At 41.4% G+C, this 23,341-nt stretch overlaps 1 protein-coding gene across 1 annotated transcript in view; it reads left to right on the top strand.

The window, feature by feature from the left end:
- The window catches only part of FHIT (fragile histidine triad diadenosine triphosphatase), a 1,435,811-nt gene that overhangs the window by 1,181,361 nt on the left and 231,109 nt on the right, over window positions 1–23,341 (top strand). Inside the window, exon 7 of the mRNA XM_032411650.1 lies at window positions 1,454–1,483. Within this exon, the coding sequence (XP_032267541.1) occupies window positions 1,454–1,483 (30 nt within the window). The remainder of the gene's footprint in view (window positions 1–1,453; window positions 1,484–23,341) is intronic.

Here is a 23,341-nt window from a genome sequence, read left to right as displayed (position 1 = left end):
CTTCTTAAAAATTTTTTTGCTGCCATGTCTGTGTTGAGAGTAAACTTCCCTTTAAAATACTGTGTGTGTGTGTGTGTGTGTGTGTGTGTGTGTGTGTTGCATGTCAAACCATTTGAGTCACCTTCATGCAGGTAATTAATCTCAGGGTGGGTTTATCAAGCTTATGCTATAAATCATGTTTCCGGAGAGACCAAATGAAGGCAAGTGGCTGAAGACATCTGTCAGTGTTAAATGAAATGCTAGAAGAAAATTCACATTCGCTGGAAATAGCCAGGGCTAGTTATCTAACATGATTTACTAGAAAGTGAATCCCATAAACAAAGGAACTGACTTGTGCGTAGCACTTGGAGTACTTTCATATATGCCGTGTTTTCAAACCCTTTAAAGCTTTAAACCACACTAGGATATTTATTCCACAATCATTGTGACCCTCCCTCCCCATGGATACATATGTAGATAAAGGAAACCAGAGTTTTACAAAACAGCATTTACCCTTTCAGTGCACTCTAATCGTTTTTGTTGTATTATCTGGTTTGTTTTTAGTGCTGATCACAACCCATTAAGCTGACTTCATGACCCACTAATGGGCTGTGACTTCAAGTTTGAAAACCACTGATACACAGTTCTACTTAATCTTGGCCACAGCAGGCCAAACCTTCTTACCCATTAGTCTGGGTCACAGAGGTAGAAAGACTTGCTAAAAGTTGCAAGGTTTGATTCAGTTTTACAATTTTTGATTGTAGACATTGCTTGTTCTGGTATCTCAAACCAGCTAAACACTTGTTTTTGCTTTGTATTGTGACTGATGACTGGGGGAGTTGGCCCATTTTCAACTAAACCAATAGTATTGTTGGGTTTTAAAAGCTGAAAGGAGGAACCAGGATGGGAAAAAGGCCCAGCAAAAATGAATGCTCCTACTTCCACCCTCCCCCACCCCCACCAAGGTCAGGACAGCCAGAGAGGGCCCACTCTTGGGTGATCTTCCTATATAAGACAGCCCATATTCTTGCTTAATGGATTATGTTTACAGTAGGTGTTTTTTTTTCTTTTTTTGAGTAGAGACTTCTAGTAATCAGACATTAATTAAACTACATCTGATTTAAAGATAACCAAAAGGTGTGATAATTTACCTCCTCAAACATTTCCAACCTTCCTTTAATGCAATTAAAACCATAGCCGATAGCAAAGAGCATGGAAAGTAGCAAGAGGGTTGGCTCACTGGATAATTTATATCATTTTTATACATAACTTTTCACTTACTCTCAGGCAGAAATGGAGAACTGTCTGGTCCCACACATTTGAAGTGAATGGTCCCCATGAGAATACTGTAAATTAACACACAATGAAATTGGATCTAAATTATTAACGGGAGATATTTCTGAATAAGTAGGAGATATCATCTATCTGGTATCACCTCTGTTATTTATCTATTTTTTTTTTTCCCTCCTTCCAGGATGGCCCTGAAGCTGGACAGACTGTGAAGGTGAGTGCTTATTATGTGCATACAAATTAATAAGGGGCAGTTATGAGAACTAATAAAAATCACACTGAGCCATTTGCAGCACATTGCTGGTTCATTATGTTATCTTCGAGGTCAGAGAGACCCTCAGTGTTAGAGCCATAAATCCTGGCATTATAAACTATGCCAAGCAATATGTTTCCCATTAGTTTACAAGACATTTACCTTTTGTAGTAAAGTTATTATTGTGTAAATGCTAAAACAGAAGCTAAATCAAAAAGTCCAAAGACAGAGACTGAAGTCAAAGGAGTTCTGGGTAAGGTCTCATCTAGGGAACAGCATGTGAGCCCTGTGTGGATTGGCAGGTCCCATGTGAAGCTGGGGTGTCCGTGTTCTTCACATACCCTCTTTCTGCCGCATCGTTCTTGAGCACCGGGCTACATGAGGTGCTTGCCCACGTGCTTGCCCACAGTTCTCCCTTCGCCGCATGCTCTGCTTCTCTCTCTTCTCTCTCTCTCCACCCACATACCTATACTTTTCCTCCCTTTGTACTTCATACCAAAGTTCTAACCTAATGGAGTCAGTGGAGCTCAAAGATGGGTTTTTAAGTGTGCTAAAAGAGGAAAGGAGGATTTATTAGGATACTCTCTGCTTCCCTAGTAAAATAAAATAAAAGAATAAAATCCTGGCTGATTCTGAAGCTGGATTTCAGCCCCCTTCATACAAATGCAAATTCCTCTGCAGTTAGGTCCTACACCTAAATCATAGAAAAGGCTATTTTTTTTTTTTTTCAGTGCTAGAAATCAGAAGGAAGTCAAACCAGGGTGCTAATGTGTGATACTTTGCAAAATAAGGTTTTATGGCTTCAAGACTGGCTGTGAGCGGCTAAGGTAATGCTTGGTTCCAAACAGTGCCCCCAAAAAACATAGTCCTTTTTTGTATTAGTTTGCATATGGCTTTAATGTTTAACAGAGTTTCTGTGGGACTTTTAATAGAATCTCTGGGAAGTACTTGTGAGGAACAAATGTCCTATAGGGACTGCCATCAAGTTCTTTATGATAAAAAAGAGCCAGCCTCCTGATTGCTCCAGACATATGATGTCATAGGGACAGAGGGGACTCACAGCTTCCCTCCACCCCACTGTCCACCCCCATGCCAGGCTTCTAAACATGCAGCCACTAAAAAGAGTATAATACGAATAGCTTCTTTTTCAAATCATTTCTTGAAATACAAAACACAATGTTTAAGTCTGGTTGCTAGTTTTTTAAAAAACTCAGTATGCAGGGCTCAGTCAGTTAAGCATCTGCCTTCAGCTCAGGTCATGATCCCAGGGTCCTGGAATGGAGTCCTACATCAGGCTCCCTGCTCAGCGAGGAGCCTGCTTCTCTCTCTCCTTTCCTGCTACTCATGCTCTCTCTCTCTCAAAAATAAATAAAATCTTAAAAAAAAAAAACTCAGTATGCAAATGTAAATTCCAACAACACCAGATTTAGTTAGATGCTGTGTGCACTATCTGACCGAATTCCTTCAGCTGTTGCAAGTACAGCTGTAGATGCATAGCTAATAACATGGGAGAATGCACAAACCCTATCAAGTGGAATGCACAGGTTGATAAGATGTACATATTAAACATATCATTAAATGTATATGAATATATATGTAATATCTCAAAATTTCATCTTGGAATTCTGAAGGGGGTATTAAAATTATGTCCTATATAAACAGGCACTGAATAGAGACAAAAGGTAGATGCATGGTTGCCAGGGACTGGAGGAAGGAGGGCATGGGGAGTGACAGCTCAGGGGTCAGGGTTTCTTTTTAAGTTGATGAAAATGTTGTGGAATTAGTGGTGATGTTCTTGCAATGTTATGAGTATTCTAAAACCTACTGAATCGTACATTTTAACGTGGATGATTTTATATTTGAATTCTATCTCAATTAAAGAGAGTAATAAAACACAGTAAAAAAAAAAAAAAAATCCAACGAACACCAAGTCTAGCAGGGCTGGGCTGCAAGGCTGTAGACTCTCTGATTCTAATCGTGACTACCTTTTTGGTGTCCCAGTTATCTAGCCAAAAAAGTTAATGGTTTTGTTAGCTTCAGTGGAGTAATCCTTGGCCTATAGGACTCATACACGAAGTGTTGAACGTGATTATTATCCTCACCACCATTGTTATTTAACATAAGTTAATTTTTTTTAACAATTCTATATTTTTGAATCAGTAGATTGTATTGCTTTGGACATCTCTTACCTGTTTCCAGCCCAATCACAGAATTACCCCAATATGCATGAGGGGGGCCTCTTACATCCTTTGTGGAATATAAAATGGTGAAAAGAAAACAACCACACACGTGCAGATGAAAACCTCAACCAGTGTATGACAAAGTTTAGGAAACTGTCCTTCTAGACCAAGTCCACGTATGTGAAATTGTCTAATCTATGTTTTTCCAAGTGCATTCCTTATATTACCTGCACAAACATTAATTTTGGTGTTAGTTAAAAAAAAAAAAAAAAAGTTGACACTCTCAGTTCTCATTCTAAATCTTGAATACCCTACTTAGATATTTAAGTGTTTGGGGCTTGGGAGTCTTCATCGTGAACCAGCACACCATGAGTCTGTTCAGAGCCTGGCTGTTGATCACCCTCGTTATTTTATGGTGATAAAATAGTAGCTGGTGAGGGCCACACCCCCCTGACACGTGGAAGCCAGCCTTCCAGGAGCCAGCCCCCCCCACCCCCAGGGAGCCGAGCAGCACCTTCAGTATTCGGTTGTCTGGTTCTGAATCCTGCAGTTCAAGACGGAGCACTTCATATTCTGAAATTCACTGACTTGCCCCCTTCAGGGTAGCATTTGACAGCCTGCCATGGAGCGCACAGTGACCGTGAGCTTCATCTCTGCCTCTCTGTCTGACTCTTGGTATTCTGGTGATGCCTGGCTTTGGAACCATTTATGTCTCATACCGGGTGGTAAGAACGGTAAGCCCAGTAATGATCTCTTCCCCTGAAGCCACTGTTGTTATTGTGAGTGAAGGTGTATTCCTGTGTGAGACTTTCGAACGTGGTGCCCCTTTAGGGTTTTTTTGTTTGTTTGTTTTGGAGGCTTTCGATGCTGTTTTGCAAAGAACAAGGGTGGCCTCATGTACTTAGTAAGTAATTTGTAGCAGGAAAGGGAAATGGGTTCTTATTTTTCAGTTCATTATTCAGTCTCCTTTTGAATTCAAAAGTAATAAAGCCCTGCTCTCTACCCGGTGATCATTGCAACAATTTGGGCATCCTGCAGGCTTGAAAAACAATCTTTTTTTTTCTGGTTTTAGGCATGTATCACAATATACATCTGCATATCACTGTATATACATGTACAGCCATATGTCGCTGTTTGATTAGCCTTTTCTGACTCCCATCCCCCATCTGAAGTGGCTCTGCCAAAGCCTTTACTCCCTATCCCGTTGTCTTATTTGATTTCTTTCAAGGCATTCTTTACTGGTTTTTTATTTGTTTGTGTAGCTGTTTTTGTTTCTGTACCTATATTTCCTTAGCTCCTCAAAAATGCTAGCTTTTGAGCACCTGCTTTTTGTCATTGTCTACTATGGCCCTTTTGGTTGGTATGGGGAAGATAACGGGACTTTGAGAGAGCAAACCTCTGCTCGTCAGTTTCTAACTCAAGTTAACATGAAGCAGCCGATGATAGGTACTTGCATGTCAGTGTGTAGTTGGGATGTGGGTTTCTTGGGATTTCTCTCAAGAATCCCCTGTATTTCAGGCATCACTGACAAAGACCAGAATTTCCACTAACCAGGTTCCCATATCATATTCCAAAATGTGATTTGAACTAGCCAAATCATTAAAGGCGCTGTTCCGCCCTTTAAAAGGGATTCTCCTTAGTAAGTTTAATGTGAGATATCTTTTAGAATAATTACTATGTGCATCTTTGGGTGGGAGGGTGTTTTAGGTATATTAAAGAGAGAAATTTATGGCAGGCAGGTAATCTAGAATCTCATAAGAACTATTTATAGAATATGCTTGCTTACCCTTTTCTGTGTTTGTGGACTTGAATCCCCTACTTAGATATTTAATTTTCTAATATTAAGGCAGTGGGAAGTAAGTGTCTTCATTACTATTGATATATTAGCAGTTACTTTTCAGATTGCTTAGGAAAAACAAGAAAAGGAATTCTTTTAAAAAGTGTGATTTAAAAATTAAAACCAGGGGTACCTGGGTAGCTTAGTCAGTTAAGCATCTGCCTTCAGCTCAGGTCATGTTCCCAGGGTCCTGGGATCGAGCCTGCCTCGGGGAGCCTGTTTCTCCCTCTCCCTCTGCTGCTCCCCCCTGCTTGTGCTCTCTCTCTCTCTCTGTCAAATAAATAAATAAAATCTTTAAAAAATTATAAAAAACAAAAAATAAAAATTAAAACCAAAACAAAAGCGACTATTCCATTTACTGAGGGGTCTCTATGGTCCTAGAGCAGATTTTCTAGTGGAGATTTGGTAATCTTTTCAATTCATGAACATAGAGGACATTTTAGCTCTTCGTGAAGTCCAGTAGTTAATACACTTTGGTGTCAGTCAGAGGTTCCATAGGAATACTAGCTCTACTATTTTACTGTGGACTTTGGGCAGGACTCTTAACCTCTCTGAACATCTTTGCCTTCATTTTTCAAATGGAGGGAATCCTGCCTATTGTACTGAGTGATGGCGAGGAGAAACCAACATGAATAAATAGCCCAGCCCACCACATACTGTCCCTGGGACCTTGTGCATGTCTCTTAATATTAACCTTACCCTCAGTTTTCTCATCTGGAAAATAGGCAAAGACTGGACTTAAGGAGAATGTACTTGGCATTGAGATTGTTTGTGGCCCTGATGAGTTCACAATAACACACTGAATTCTGTCACTGTTAACTTTTGCCATTTTGCTTAAATTCTTGAGAAAACTTTCTTCTGATCATATGACTTGTGCTTTGAATACCGATTTTGAATTTATTATAAAAGTGACCAGTTGAACATTCAGAAACCTACCTTATTAGTTGGGGAGGGGGGGAAATCTCTACCCTGATATATTTTTAGCCTCTGCTGTACCCCTACATTAATAGGTCACTCATGGTTCCAAGCCAAACGTATACTTCAGTTACTTGAAGTAGGTTTTCACAAAGCAGAAACCTGCCTGCCCCCTTATGCTGATTCAGTAGGTCTGGTGTGGGACCCAGGACTCTGCATTTTAACAGACACTGTAAGGGATTCCCATGCACACCTTAGTCCAGTGCATAGCATCAAACCGATGAGAAGATACAGAGGAATCTCCACATAACTCCTTGCTTTCAACCCAAATGAATTCCTAAAATTTGGTGTGCACGGAATGGAGAAATTGACATCTTGAGAATGAAAATGATTTTACTCAACTGTTATTTATTATTTTCATCTGTAAAGAAATTTCACGAGAGTTGTAATTTGCCAGAGAAGTTTTATCCTTGATTAAAGCCATGACGAAAAGTGCCTCGCCTGTTTATATCTCATGCCTGCACCTACTACAGGAAGAATTCGTATTTTAAGGACACAGTAGCTTTTATCTTGTGGAATTGCCTGAGAATTTACATCTCTTCTCTCACAATGAATCCAGTTTTGCCTGAATTTGGTAACCCAAAACCAATTTTGGTGCTCAGGGGATGGGTTTGGGCGTACATGTGGGAGTGGACACCTCCAAACCTGCCCCTCCCTCCTGGCACGTACGTGTGCTGGCTCCCCCCGCTTCTGGTGATCTGGGGGCAAAACCTGTGGAGCCTGGCTCCCCAGGCGGGAGAAAGGAACCATGAGCCTGCCTGTCTTCTGTGGGAAACTTTCTCTCTCCTATTAGACCTCCAGCCTTCTTCTAAGTAGGTATCAAATCATTGTGTTTTTCCATTTCTAAGTCGTTAATTTTGATTTGCATGATGTCATGTAAAGCCCTGAAAGAAAAATTACCCAAGCCCCCTGGTGTTTTCCAGTTACTATTTTTTTTTTTTCTCTGTTCTTTCAATGTCACAGGCAGCTTCAGTAGATGGGATGGGGGCTGCTGGAAATGGAGTGAGGATGGAGGGGAAATGTCATCAGGATTCCAGCATCCTGACAGGGAGGGAGGGCTCTGGAGCCAGATGGCCTGGTTTCAATACCAGAGCTGTCACCTACCAGTCGTATGACCCAGCAAAAGTCAACCTTTCCTAGCCCCACCATTCATTTATAGATTGTTATAATGAGGGCCTCAGTGATCCCCTACCTCCTAGGGGTGCTGTGAAGACCAAGTGCCTTTAAAACAGCACTTGACGTACAGTACATCTGAATAAGTGTTTGCTTTAGTTTTATAATTTTCACTTAATCCTCATAACCCTTAATAGTGGGCATTGGTATTTTACACCTGAGGAAACCGTGGTTTACGGAGGTAGAGTAACGTATCAAACCACACCGCCTGACTGATAGTAGACAGAGATTCAAACCCAGGCCTGTCTGAGAGCAGTCTCCATTATATCATGTGGCCAGCTATTCCTAAAAAACACCTTGCCTCCAGTAAGCACAGGGGAAGGTGCACAAGGAGAGATTTTGTAAATATTTTGTCACCCTCAACAGAGATTAATTTGTATTATTTCTCTTTGCTTAGGATAATACTGGCTTCTCCCTAAAAATACCCAGAGGGTTCTCTCTGTTTAACTTTGTCATACAGGTGAAGGTTAACTAAACTAAATGCCGCTTTATTGCTGAATGTCCGTTTGTAGCAGAATGATACGTTTTAGATGTTTAATTTTTCATTAGTGCTACCAAACAAATTTCTTTAGTGTAATTGGACGACCTGACATAAGCAAAGTGGGCATTTGTCTGTTAAATTTATTTTGAGATGCATAACGCAGAAATATGGCAAATGTTGAAGATAGGTTCTCAATGCCAATGTTTTATAGATTTCAGTAGGGTGTCTTTTACACCTGATGTTCAGTTGGGGGGTTTTATTTAATCACTGTCAAGTCAAATATCCTATGAAAAGCAAAGTGCTCTGTAGACCCAAAAATGCTATATCAACGTGACGTGCAATTATTCAGTCACCTTCTTACCTCTGTTGCTGCAGTCAGGGGTAGTCACTCACTCTTACCATTTTGCTGTGGAATACTAAGTGCTCAGTAAGTCATCACAGAAGGAATTTCTTTCTCACTCTTTTGCTCTGTAAGTTTCAGGCCTGGGAAATTGTAAAATTCTCCAATTCCGTATAACCAGCTCATGGTAGGTTTAAAGTTTTGAACCTGTGGCATCTAAATAATTGGCTTAGCCAAAATGTCAATGCTATGTAAACAAACAAATAAACAGGAAAAAAAAAAAGAAACATGAAAGAAAAGGTAAAGTTAACTCAGCCCAATTAATCATGTGACAAGGATTCAGTTTTGAAGGGATGTGGTCATGGCAGTCTCAGTAGATGAACTATTTGTTATAAACCACATCACACACCTTATATATCAAATTGGGAGGGAACATCCATTAAATAATGTGTGATTTGGTTGAAATTGGACACTGCAGCTGAAACAGATACAGATAATATTATAAACTTCTGTTTCAGGAGTTATTAACAGCAGAAATAAAATATAAAAGCAGATTCCTTATAGGCTGTCTATATTAAATGTAAAAATGCAGATCTGTATATTGCTTCAAGATTTGGACACAAATAGGGTTGGGATCCCCCCATGTGGAGACAGTAAGAAGAAGGAGCACACTGTAGGATGTCAGGGGCACCCAGGGACCTTCAACTCCATAGATATGTTTTATTTTTAAGTTGAGTAATGTGTACCCCTTTGTTCATTACATTATTTATATTTTGTAATATCATTGATATTTTAAATGTATTTTGAAAAACAATATACAGCTTTCTCTATCATATTTTTTTTCACAGAGGTCCCACTGGAAGGTTTTCCATCAAGAAATGACTATTATAATTCATTCTTTTTCCTTTATTATCCTTAGCTATAACTGGTTCTCATACTTCCTATGTTCAGATCTCTGATAATGGGGCCCATAAAATAGATTTTTGAAAAGCTCACAGTTGATTCTATTGTTGCCCAGATTTAGGAACTGCTGTGTTATGTATTTCTATAAATACATTTTGATTCTGGGTCAGTGACCTAGGCAAGATTCTTGCTGCCATATCCACCCTAAGTTACTCAGTCCCTTTCAGGGGCTCCTCTTTGCCTTTTACGCTAAAGCCATTGGTAAAATAATTCTTAAGATCCAAAAGCAGCTGGAACCGTAAGGATCTGATGACTGAGCCTGGGTCAGATGGAAACCAGCTTAATGAATAATAGACATGGCAACCTGCAGAGCTACAGACATGGCAAAATTAGAATAATGACCTTCCTAATGACATTTAAGTGAAAAATACAGGGCTGGTGGAGGATCCGTCATGGCCCTTGGGCCAAACACAGTGAGAAATTCTGCTCCCTCCCTCAGTGTGAATCATGTTAGTGCTGGGAAAGGATAATGTTGAAATTTTAACCTCGCATGTCACGAGCATTGATACCGCACCTGCGGTCTCATAGCAGATTCCCTCCGTGGAGAAGCCATTCATCTGCCAAGATTAGGGAAATAGAGGTGGACATCTCTGGAAGCCTCCTGAGTCAGATGAATCCCAAACCTCAGGGGGAGAGTACAAAACGGATGGTTTGAAATCCTTCTGGGCTCATTTGACATAAAGATAATATTTTGGGGTTGTGGTAATGAAAACTCCCATCCCCCCCCCCCCCCCCCGGTCATTTATTCTCTTAAATAAGCTTTTCTTGTTCCTGATGTTACACGAAAAATCTACATGAAGTTGTTTAGGTTGTTGATCTTGCCTACAGTGGTTTAGAAGAATAAACAACGTTGAGTGAACAAAGCGAACTCACCAAATATTCTTTTACTTCGTGGTGAAATCCATTTATCCTAATGTTCACATTCAAATATCCCACCATAGGGTCCACGTATCAGGACTTATTTCCTGAAAAAATATTTTCTTATCATGCTTTGTGTGCTGGGGCCCTGAAAAACAACCCAGCTGGGCCTTTTATTTGTGTTTCAATTCATCCGTCGGTTGTAAATGGTATGAATTCCCAGATGTAATCAGGTTCTAGCAGTATAATTTTGACAAAATTGTTCAGCCGTGGAAGGAGTAAATATGATTCCAAGCTCAGCTCTGCTGTCAGATGACCAGAGATGAGAGTCACTCTCAAGGAAGAAACTCAGAGCCTGGGATAATTTGGAGAATCCCAGAAGGGTAAGCGACCTTGGAAGGCATGTGGTGTCATCACCTGTTGTGCAGATGATCCCCCTCTGTAGCCTTTAAATTGGTCTGTTGTCTTCCTCTCTATCTGGAAACCCAGTGTGCTGTGAGGCAGCCTCTTCTGGTTTTGAACCGCTCTGACCTGTGGTTGATGATGAGAATTTCCTCACCATCAAAGGTATCCTGTCCCTACCTCACAGGGAACGAGCATCCTGTCTGCTCGTGTTTTATCACCTAGCACTCAGTCTTTATTATTTTAATTTATTCTTCCAGTGCCTACTCTGTACCAGGTATTGTCACAGGCCCTGCTAGACCAAGAAGAGTGAGACCTGGTCCCTGTCTTTAAGGGCAGTCTGAAATAAATGCTGTCGCAAAGAAAGACTGAGGGGTTGTGGAAGTTCTGTAGTACCTATGATTTCCTCTCCCAAGAAGTGTTTGGTGAGCACCTACTATGTGTCGGGTACTGCCAGGCACTGGGGTACAGTGGAAGAACAAGCATCCAGGGAATAACTTTCAACTTATTGTCTGTCTTCCTCTACACCCAAAGGGACATAGAAAATAATTGCGAGCTTTGAGCAGTATTAACAAGGCAGTGACAGGGTGCTGTGAAAGGAAAAACACAGAGGGAGGAAAGATGGTGGAGTGACTGCCCTAGATAGGGTGGCCAGCCCAGGCCTGCTGGGGAGGTAAACTGAGACTTGAGGAATGATAAGGATCCATCCCAGAGGAGAGCTGGGCAAGAAAGAGCATTCTGGGCAGAGGAGACAGCAGCAATGAGCTTGGCAAGTTCTAGGAGATGATTGACAGCCCTGGGAGCAGGAATTTGGGGTAGAGAGAGGTGAACAAGAGTCATACCAGGCCTTGTACACCCTGGTAAGGAGTTTTAACTCCATTTTAAATGTATGCGGTGTTTGCATTTTATTCCAAGGGCAGAGGGTATTTCACCTGTGCCAGATGTGATGGGTCACCTTAATTAATTTGATTTTTCAGTTTCTAAGCCCACTTTTCTAGAACTTGAATAATTTTGTCTCAAATCTATTTTGAGCACTGTGGTTGTCTCTCTTGCATGCTTTCTAAATTCCTCCACTATTTAGCAGCCAAGAAGTTAGGGCGTGTTTGAATCCATCTCTAACTCTAGGTGTGAACCCTGCTTGGTCTAATTCAGGAATTGGCACACTTTTTCATAAATGTCCAGATATTAAGCATTTTAGACTTTCAGGGCCAGATGTCACAATTTTACACCTGCCTCTGTAGCATGAAAACAGCCACAGAAAACATGTAAATGAATCTGCACAAATAAATGTGGCTGTATTCCAATAAAACTTTATTTATAAACCAGGCTGTGGGCTGGATTTGGCCCACGGGCTGTAGTTTACTCATCCCTGGCCTAAGCCATTTCTCTCTGCCACAGTTATGACCTTAGTTAACTCTCACCTAAGCTGCTTAGAGGGTAGGATTCCGTTCGCTTCGGGGATGGTTGTTCCCAGCATCATGGAGAATTTGTACCCACTGTTTGTGGGAAGGGACATGAATAAGGAAGCAGTACCCTGACAGTTGCTGACAGCTACCTTATGATTCCTGGGGCAACCTGCCTTAGAACGAAGCAGATGCTGAGGCCGGAATGGCAGAGAGAGCAGTTGGACCCCTGGTGACATTATTGAGTTGCTGAATTAGCCAGTCCCGAAGCCTGCACCACCTCTAGACTTTCTGGTTAGGTGATCCATTCAAGCCTCCTCTTGTTTAAGCTGACAGAGTTGCATTTCCTGCCACTTCCAGTGGAAAGCATCCTCAACTTGATCATCTGCTCTAAAATATTCAGTTATCGTTACTCCTTAATATGCTTAACTGGCAGTTTGCTTGAAGTGCCGCTACATATCTGCAATACTCATCACACACCAACGGGAATCTTTGAGTGAAAGTTGGAGAATCAATGGCCCTAGAAGAGCTTAACTTCCAATAGGCTCCCTTTGGTGCATGACCACAAGGTAATTCCATTAACTTTAATGATGGTCGTGCTGTACAAAATGGGCCCTGTTAGTCTATTCTTCCCCTTCTTTTTAACATTAAATCTTATCCTGCTGCTAATTCTTCAGGGTAAGATATGTGCACCAATGCCATTCATTTCTTGGCCTTTATTAATATATGCAAGACTCTCTCAGGGAGGGAGTTGAGTACATTAAAAATGAATCCACTGCCCCACTTGTCAACTGTAAGAAAACCCCAGAGTCAGGGACATCAATGGATTATTATTGTTTGTTGTGAGAGCCAATAAAATCATAAATATGGCTCAAACAATTACCGTGGCCACATTAGCAAATTATCAAATATATAACTTGCTTTGGAGCCTGGCCTCAGAGATTTAAATAGAATGCCAGAGGGAGAAAAGTTGTATTTTAGGAATGTGACAACCAGGGCGAGGAGAGAGAAATTTATGATTTAATTTGCTGTGCAATCTAATTGAGAATAACTGTTGGATTTCTAAAAAGTGAACTTTGATTAGGTTTAGCAATCAGAAATAAACCGGAAATATGGGTCGGGTTATAGTTTCCTGAGAGTCTGTCAGGAGGGGGAAAGGAAAGTGTTCATTGCAAGGAATCACTTTCCTGGGTGACCTTCTACCCTGCCTCCTATGTTCATCTTTCCTGTGTGCAAATAATTGGGTTATACCTGAGACTAGCTGGCTCTTTCCAGAGACGTGCTTTTTACTTTCTTCACCGAGTGTCAATTTTCCCCCATTTAGAAATAAATCAATTCAGAATGAAATTACCCAGAGCATTCATTTTTCACCATCTAGTAAATGAGGCTCTCTAAAGAACATGAGGTCCTCCCTTTTCCAGTTGAGGCTTAATAGCATCCTCCTCTTGCACGGAAGTAGTGCAGAGCTGTTGTCCCTGGCTTCTCCAGGCTTTTCATCTCTGGTGGACTGCTAGGCGGTATTTGTTCTGTAACATGTACATTGGTATGTTCATAGATGCCTTTGCATATTTTCTGAAGATCTAACGTGCAGTCGGACTGCCAGGTTTAAATTTCTAACCCATAGGAGGTTGGGACACAGCTGCCTGGGGCATCATCTCCTCCATTAGCCATTATCGTCATTCATCTGAAGCCCTGGCCTCAGCCGCGCTCTGATGACAAGCTCACCGGTGGCTAGGTTTTCAGGAATGGATGGGCTCATCTTTCAGCTCACTTCAGGAAAATAGAAAAGCAATTTGCATAAAGATAAAGGAGATTTCATAGTGATCGGGGTAGAACTGGCTAACGGATTTCTACAGGCAGTCAGCAAAAGCTTGAAAATCCAGCTGAGAAATGATAAATTACTGCTAACTGTCCTAATTATCCCTTGACACTCTGTGTTGAAACCTGACTAAATTTTGCTGAAACTTACAAATAGGAAAGAAATTCAAGGTTTAATAAATTATCCATAATAGAAATGCTGAGAGAGAGAGAGAGAGAGAGGGAGGGAGGGAGGGAGAGATGGCTACAGCAGAGGGCTCATATTGATCACCCAACAGTTTCCTGAGCCTTAGCGAGAGGTAGGGGTAAGGTGGGGTGGGGGATGTGTTAGATAAATTGTAATGTTAATTACAAACCTAATTGATTATATTCAGCAGGCTTATCAGGTTGAGGAAGACTATGAGTCAACTCCCAAGGTCATTACAGTAATAGCCATGGTAAACGTGTAATTTGTGTTCACTTGTGAACATCATGTTCTTCTCTGCAAACAATATAACCAACGTACTAGTTTTAAAGGGTCACACACTGACGAGATGTACTTATTTCTTTGTATTTTAATACATCTTGTACTAACTCATCTTTCATGTTTTATAGTTTCAGCTTTACCCTTATCCCTTGTATAAATCCACATAAAACCCTTCCAGTGATGGCTGGCTTACTCTTGACCAGCTATTTTATTCCGCTTTTAGATAACTCCAGTTAGAAAAGTGTGCTGTTTCCTTTTTCATTTTCCTCTCTTCCTCCTCCTCTTCCTCTTCTTTGCCTGTGAACCAGCAGGCAGAAAACTGGAATCTTGGCTCTTTCATTTTTCTCTCTAGAGTCTGGGCAGTCTGGTCTAATCCTGGACTTCCTCTCCTGCTTAGAAACCTTCTAGGAATTGGAAGAAATGTGCTCTTGTACTTCTAAGGACTCATCAGTGCCTTTAACTGTGTATATGGCATGGTTTTCCCTCCTTTGCCAAGCTTGTCCCCACATCTGGGTGTCCTTTGGGGATTCTTCTATTTTAAACATGTTGCCAAGAATCATGTGGGGGCATCTAGATGGCCTAGGAGCAAGTGTTTTACTGCAGTCCTTGGTACGTAGTAGGCTCTCAATCAGTGTTTGTTGGACAGGAGGATGGTTCAGAGCCTCGGGGCTGGGTGTTCATGCTGCAGATGAAGATTGTAGAAAATTAGATGGTCAGAAAAACACTGTTGACAGTTACAGGCACTGCTGTATGGTGGGGATTTGTTCGCTCCTTTTCATATTTTGAAGACCACGGAATCTGGTCAATGATACAGGATCCTATGATGTCACTACTCACAAGACCAACTGGGCAATAAATTGATAGAGCTGCTCTTTGATCTCACTGTGGACAATGCTAGCAAGGGAATGAATTCTGAGCTAATATTCTTAATTAAGTCATGATCTGTGGGGGCTCTTTCCACACCAAGGGTGTTTTCAGAGACTGACCGTTCTCGTGTCTAATACCCACTAAGCTTTCACGCTAATTATTTTCCCTCTAGCAGGCATACAAAAGTCACCTAGATCTCTTTGACTCTTTGGGGGGGTGACAATTAGAAGCATAATTTAATGAAAAGCAGCTAACTCATTAAATTCTGGGGGTTGGAAGGATCACAGAATCTTTGAAGTCTGAAAGCTATGGACTTTTTCTGTGGAAAAACTCAGGTATACATGCAAAATGTTCCATTTCATTTCAGGGGTCTCCTGGCCCCCCCGACACCTGTCCATGGACTGCTCTACTGGCCTTACCTGAATTGCTGTCTTCCACCTATATTCCAGGGGCAGGTAGTACTACTAATGTAAGTGCATGGGATAAATCTTGAGGCAGGTTGCAAAAAGCCATGTTCTCCCCATTTGAGAGATTAACCTTGTTAACATGTCTCTCTCACTCACGGGAATTGTTTGCTCCGTGGATTAAAGTCTGGCTCCATCTACTCTTAGTTGTGAGGCTTTAGGCAAGTGGTATAACTCTCTCTGCCTTTGTTTCCTTGTCTGCGAAACTGGAATAAGATTACTCCCCTTTGCACAGGATTTTGTGAGTATCACAAAAAGCTACGAATGGGAAACTCTCCTCACAGTGCTTGGCACACTGTATTTTTATTTACCAGTGATGTATTGAGACCCGAGTGCTCACCCAGCCTCTCTTCTAGCTTCAATGATGACAGCAGAGCACAAGAAGATGCAGCCCCTACCCTCAAAGAGAGCATCCTCTTGGGTCTTCCATCTCCATCACCCCTGCGTCAGGCAAGGCTGATGAGAACGTCAAGAGAAACCCCTGGAGAAGAGTTAAAGTGGATTCCAGTTGGTTTCCAGCCCCTTGTGTCATCCTGTTAATGGGCCCAGAATTCTTATTAATGGGCCCAGAATTCTTATTAATGGAAGCACACGGGTTTCCAAGCAGTGTGAGCAAGTGAGTCGAACAGAACTGACTGTGCAGAGCTAGTTCTTGCAAGCAGTGAAGTCTACCAGGTGTCCTTGGGAGGCTCGGGGAGCCTCCAGACACGCACGTCTGCAAAGCATGTGCCCCTGAGACAGGTGTTTGCTCCTTTGAGAAACAATGTTACTAACCCTGTGCATCGTGGATTCTTTAAAAAATGGGCAGTGGCATGACTGAGAAACTATTTCCCCCATGGCCCAGCCAAGATAGAACCTTATTCTGATATTAAATTTGCATAACGGAAAGTGGGGATTTCCTTTGCCTCTAAGGACCAGGTGTGACCTTAAACCACTGTCGAAATTCACATGAACTCATTTCAGTCAGCTGTGAAATTTTACTTCCCTCTTCAAAAGACTTAAGTTTGACTTGAAGATAGAGTTAGGAAACATTAGAAGTTGAGATTTGAGATTTAAAAGGCTTAGACTTCAGAGAGTTAAATCTCAAGTTCAATTTAAGAGCGCAAAATTGGAAGTTTACCTGGAATTGAGATTGAAGATAAGTTTTAAATATGAGGTTTTGTTCTCTTTTTATTATTATTTTTAATGCCTCCACTAGATTTACTTTGTAGCTTCCTGTTGCGGCCTCTGATTTGGGGGATCCGGGATGCGATGGTCAGGAGGAGGAGCAGAGCTGAGGACGTCCAGAGTTCAGACATACCCCGGCCTCCATGAGGTAGGAAGTTTCTCCAGCAAAGTCAGGGATGGATGGTGGCGCTGCTTCCCTGGGAGAGGGGCCCTGCTGCCCTCCTGTCCCACCTGTCACAGTCCCGCTGCCACCTGCATAGACTGACCCCGGAGAACATTTGTTATGCAAACACTCTGCCATCTGCCATGCTGCGGAGGCTTCCAGACTAGAACAGAAACAGGTGTGGTGTCAGAGTAACTTAGTGAGGAAACAAGCTGAAGGGGGGGATCTCAGAAACAGCCTGTCGCGTCGTGAGCTTGTCCTCACCCTTGGCCCTGGGAGCCCGGCCCGGCAGTACCATGCCTCACCGGTGGCTGGCTTTCTGTAAGGCTTGTGAGGTTCGTTTGGCCTGCAGTCTGGTGCCGGGCGGTTTTAGGGTGATGTGTGACTTGCAGGTGGCACGGGCGTCATGGTGGGGATCCCTCAGCAGGCCCCACTCCTGGTTTGCAGTGCGAGTGGGGGTGCCCTCCTTAACCTGCTCTTTCAGAAGCGGTGCATTTCCAGAGCTGTGGGAAGCATTTGTTCCTCTCGTCAGATGAGGCATGGGATTCTTTTTTCCCTTTAGAACTCTAGGGAAGAATGAATTCTTTGGTTGAGATGGTGTCAGTGGAACTTCTTTTGTGATGATGTGCCAAGGCCATTCTAGTTGGATTTTTTTTTTTTTTTTTTGACAGTGGATTGTTGGTATTACTGAGAGAAGTATATGTGCTTTCATTAAATGAATTGATGGTTACCTCATCTTTCAATAGCTGTAATGAACATCTATTTGTATTAATAGTAATACTTTGTATTTTTAAAATTAATTGAGAGTTCTAAAGTGCTTCACATCACATGCGTTAAATGATTTGTGCCTGGCAGAATAGCACAGGGTAGGTAAGGCTTTGGAACCAGAATGCCAGGGTTCAAATCCTGCCTCTACTTTTTGTTTTGTTTTGTTTTTTTTAAATCAGGTATGTGGCTTTGGGAAAGTTGTTTAGCACCTCTGATCTTTAGTTATTTCATCTGTAAAAGGCAGACAATGATAGTGCCTGGCTTCGTAGAATTGTTGTGAAGATCATAAGAGTTCAGGAAAGTATAGGACTTTTATCACAGCACTTAGCATATGGGACACCTCAGTGAGTGTTAGCTATTATCACTGAACTATTAACATCATCAGTGCTCTTGTTACAGTGTTCCCAGCATCCTGTGAAGTAGGTATGCCACCAGGAATTTTATCTTAATTTAAAAGATGAGGTGACTGAGGCTCAGAGGGGAAAAGTGACTTGCTCAGGAGCTAGAATCCAGTCAGAGGCACAGCTAAACAGAAACTCAGACCCACGACACCTCATTTACAGAGAAAATGTTGGTAGATTCTGCCCGATCTGCTCATATAGCCTGGTTTCTGCAGCCCCAGCCTCATCAGAATGTGGCTAATAAGCTCAACTCCCAGCAACAGCTTTTAAACCAAAACATTTCATTGTCTGTGGCGGAGGAGAGTGGAATCTGGAACTTTACTCTGACACAGAGTTTTCTAAATTGGGAAAGCAGAGGCCTTTTGCAAACTGGTGTTTGAGGTGTCATAATGAATTTAACATCTCCCTTAAAGTAAAAACACTGTCCATGCTCACATTGATATTATTTTAGAATTTTTTATGCTTTTTGAATATAGTCTATGTATAACCAATTTTATCTTTTAAAAAAAGTGATCAATTACCAGCCTTGAAGAATGTATGAGGAACTCTAACAAACATTATGAGTTACTGACTTTGGAGAGTGTTGTTCTGACCTCCAGACTTAGAAGCTCTGTGAGACTTGGTATCTCTCTTCCAGGAGTATGCAATTCTGGAGGAAGGACAGGAAATGTATATAAAGAACCAACAACAAGGCAGCATGTTGTAAGGACCAAACAATGAGTTCAAGGTGAAAAATAAATACCATGGATTCAGATGGTTAAGGAAGTGCCTTGGGTATAAGAGAACTTTCTCTCTCAGTGAAGCCATTCTACAAGAAGGGTGGACAACAAATTGACTGTGGGAAATAATAGAGGCAGGAGCCATTAGTGGGATTAAACATGCTTTCCTTTTTAGGTTTTAGCAAGTTATTATTTCGTAACACTTGGACTTCTTATGGGTAGAATCATTGCATCCAGTCTTTGAAGAAAAATACTACTGGCTGAATAAAGTTGGTAACTGTGTGGTAGATTGAGCATCATTGCATTCAGAAACATTTTCAGGTCTGTTGACATTTGGAGTCTGGGTCTTTATTGTTGATGCTCTTGCGAAGTTGTGGTAGTGATTTTCACGTCCTTTCTGTTCTGTGAATAAGTGGCGGGTCGGTGTCTATTGCACAGATAACCTCTGTTTTTGTGCCTTACTTATGGTACTGCACACAAAGCATTATGAAACCCTTTGGAAGACGAGGAAAATAGGCACAGAGCAGCATATCCTATGTAAAATCTCTAATAAATGTTTAATAAAACTCAGGTGTTCCGAGTTCAAGGCTGGGATGTTAGTTTTTGCCTCAGGTTTTGCTCATTGGCTGCTTGATCCAGTCTGGGAATTATGGGTTTGTAAAAGTTTCCTGAAAATCTTGATTGGCCTTGGTACACGCTTATGAAGAAGCACTGCTAGGGAAATGATCTGGTTTTAGTGGAGGCTACATCCATTGATCCAATTGAAATATTCTACAAATTGATTTTACCATTCGTATTTCTTTAAATTGAAAGTGGCATTTGTATTCCCCTTAGGAAACTTAATTATGCAAACAATTCTTAAATGTACCACGACAAGAAAACCGAATATAAGTCACCCAAAGCAGATATATGTCTTGTATTTGTGGGGTCTTGTTCTCATTGTGTAGCTATGTGTAGAAATAAATAATAGTACTGATTTCTGAAAAGGGGGGGAGCAGGGAAAAAAGCAGTGAACTCTGGGTTTCATGCTCTGTGTTCTTATTCCATACTGGCTATTCCAATGACTTTGTCAAATCTTTCATTGTTTTTTTCTTTTTCCCTCTGATCCCTTTTCTTCCTTTTGGGTTCTTTTTTTCCCCCTTGCCCTCATCTCCTTTATCCTTCATATGTTAAAGCTACTTCAGTTGCAAGTGACAGAAAACCCAAACTGGATAAAGTAAATGGAGGATTTATTGAGTCATATAATTAAAGAGTCCATCCAAACTCTGACTTCAGGTATGGCTTGATCCAGGGACTCAATGACATAAGGAGCCAATGTCTCCCTCATCCGTACCCCATATGTGTTTCTTTTCCTCTATGTTTCATGTAAAGCAAAGGATCTATCAGTTCTCTATTAATGTAGGCATCGAGATGGCAGTAGTGAGTTGAGCATCTTGACTCACATATATGCATATCAAGAGCAGTCCGGAGGTGAGCAGGGTTGGAGTCTATTCATAAAGATACTCAAGAGCCAGGATTTGTTTTCTAAATGTGATTCCGGAAGCATTCAGGACTCACTGGGGTAAGGAGAAAGAGACTGAGAAGAAAAGAAAGATACTTCCTAGAGAGCAACAAGATAGCAGTCAATTGGATAAGGCTGAAGGCTGGGATACTAATGTGTCTTTCTGCTTGAGATTCTAAGAAGAGGCTGGAGCAAGTGAATTTATAAGGAAGGGATAAATATGAGTTCAATGCAAGATCCCATTAGCTTAAGGATTGTGGTAGAACCCCATGGGATCTCGATTTCTATCAGCATCATTTATGCTCTAGGCCAAATCAGGCCAAACGACACACAGCAAATACTGGGTGAAACATCTTTCTACCTGAAGAAAGTCTCAGTCCTTTTCCTAAATACCAAAATTTCAGTAAGAGTCTGTATAATAATGGGTTTTGCCCTGTATGTTTAAATTCAGAAAGGTTGTGATTTTCTGCCTTCAAGATCACAGGATGCTATGAAATCTCACTCATCTGTTTAGCATTTACTAAGCGCCTGCTGAGTAACACCCACTGTCACACACAGCCCGTTCTTTTGTATATACTGCTAAGTAAAACAGATGCGGTCCCTCACCTCATGGGGCTGATAGTCTGCCAAAGTCTGCCATCCCTCAAGTTTACCTAAAATAGCTCATCCTGATTCTTCAGGTTTGAACCTATAGAAGGATTATTCCTAGGAAAGACATCTGGAAAATGTAATCAATAACCATAATCAGCTCTAAACTCCGTTTCTCAACACTACTGTATGTTTAAAATTTTTTAATAAAAATTTATTTCCTGGAATCTTTTGTTCTTGATTTATGGCAAAAGCTCTACAATGACTATTTTTTTTTTTTAAAGATTTTATTTATTTATTTGAGAGAGAGAGAATGAGAGACAGAGAGCATGAGAGGGAGGAGGGTCAGAGGGAGAAGCAGACTCCCTGCCGAGCAGGGAGCCCGATGCGGGACTCGATCCCGGGACTCCAGGATCGTGACCTGAGCCGAAGGCAGTCGCTTAACCAACTGAGCCACCCAGGCGCCCTACAATGACTATTTTAAAAATGACTTAATAAGGCAGTAGTTTTGCTGCTGTTCTAATATGCCAATAGATCACCTAAGTGTCGTTTGTTAAACCACTTAGGTCAATAAAAATCCTTTCGTTGTTTTTCCCCAGTGGCCATTGAGCCACGTAACACCAGCCTTAGTCTTTTGCTCACATTGCTCTATCTGCTTTTGGCTGGTGTGGGTTATTAGTAATTATTTCTTCACAGACTATTAGCCAAGAGTTATCCCGATACAGTAATGGTAAAGGTTCCCAAAGATCAAATGTCCTAATCCGGGAGCAAAGTGGAGGAGTAAGCCGTTTTTCAAAGTGGATTGAAATCCGGTGAGTGAGAACTGGCTCCCTCATATGCTAACATATAATTGGAAACACTGACTGCTTGCTTAATATGGAACAATATACTTTCTCTCAGTGTATTTTAAGATTTCACATTTATTCATTTAATAGCTGATTTAAATGAACTAGCGACTGATGAAAATCCATGGGAAATAGAATTAGACATCATTCTGACTGAGGCAAACAAGAGACTTGGCACCGCAAGCATTCATATTGTCCCCTCTCTCTCGTAGCGCCAAATAGCTCCCTGAGCGCAGACAGAGATCTCATTTGGAGGATTTTTATAGTTTCTTTTCTGACTGCAAAGTAACACTTGTTCATTGTAGATATTTTGGAAAATACAGAAAATATACAAAGCAGAAAATTGAAATCATCCATGGTTAAATTTATGTTTTAGTTGATGTCTTTTTTAAAACAACCACAAAAAGTAGCCTTCATAAAATATGAGGGTTTCTTCTTATTTCCCACTCGTGGTTAAGGGAAAAAAACCAAACAAACAGCATACAAACAAGGTTTGGTAAGGTTTTCTTCCCCATCCATTTTTCTGACCTTTCTTCTCTGTTGTATTTGAGATCTATCAGTTCTCTATTCAGGGAAATCCCTGCGAGAGAAAAGAAACCCTCTGTTGTCTGCTTCTTTCTTGGTTTTTCTCTCTCTGATGTTTGTGGAGATGCACATGTCATTTTGATATAATGATGTCTGAGAAATTGAGCACTATTTGTTAAAAATAAAGCCATGTGAAAATTGTGAGAGGGGGAAAAGGGAAAGATGACAGGTAGGCAGCTCTGTGTTCCCTGAGATGGATTCCCGGTGAAGACACCAAAATCAGTGCAGTAGTGCCTCTGGTTGAACCCACCTCATGAGGTCTCCCTCTCTTCCATTTAGCTATAGATTGTGGAATATAATGATTTGCAAAATTGAAGCTTCTTTATACCATAATTTGATATTTCAGACCCCCCACAATCCCAGCCTTCAGAGACTTTCCTATGCCATCATGAGGTAGTTCCTGGGAATGACTCTTGTCTCCCAGAGTCACCTGTGAAACTCCTTGTGGGTGAAGCAAACGTTAACCCAAGTACAAAAGAGCCTTCCTTGTGTTGCTCTAAGAGGAACCAAAGCTAAGGCCCTGCTTCATCTCCCAGGTGCTGGCAGAGGTTTGGAGTCTAGGTCATTTGTGTGACAAAGCAGACATTTCATCCCTCTGCAGCCAAACTGACCTAGTAAGAAGGCTGTCTCCCTATCCTCAAAGGTTTCCGGGGAATCGGAGCTCACACTGTCTTCCTATAATGTCAGCATCTGCAAGGCTGGGGACACGGGGGCCTGACCTGTGAGAATATCAGCCTTTCCTAAATGGAAGCCACTGGAAGGCAGAGAAAGTCACCATGTATCCGTTTTCTCACATTCCCAGGTACTTCAGATCCACTCACCTGCCCAGAACCTTCTGAAAGCCTGAGTCTCAAG

The sequence above is a fragment of the Phoca vitulina genome, unplaced genomic scaffold, assembly GCF_004348235.1.
Source record: "Phoca vitulina isolate PV1807 unplaced genomic scaffold, GSC_HSeal_1.0 scaffold13, whole genome shotgun sequence".
In the NCBI taxonomy this organism is placed as follows: Eukaryota; Metazoa; Chordata; class Mammalia; order Carnivora; family Phocidae; genus Phoca; species Phoca vitulina.
Note: the sequence above shows the minus strand (reverse complement) of the source record. Positions and strands in the feature narration are given on the sequence as shown.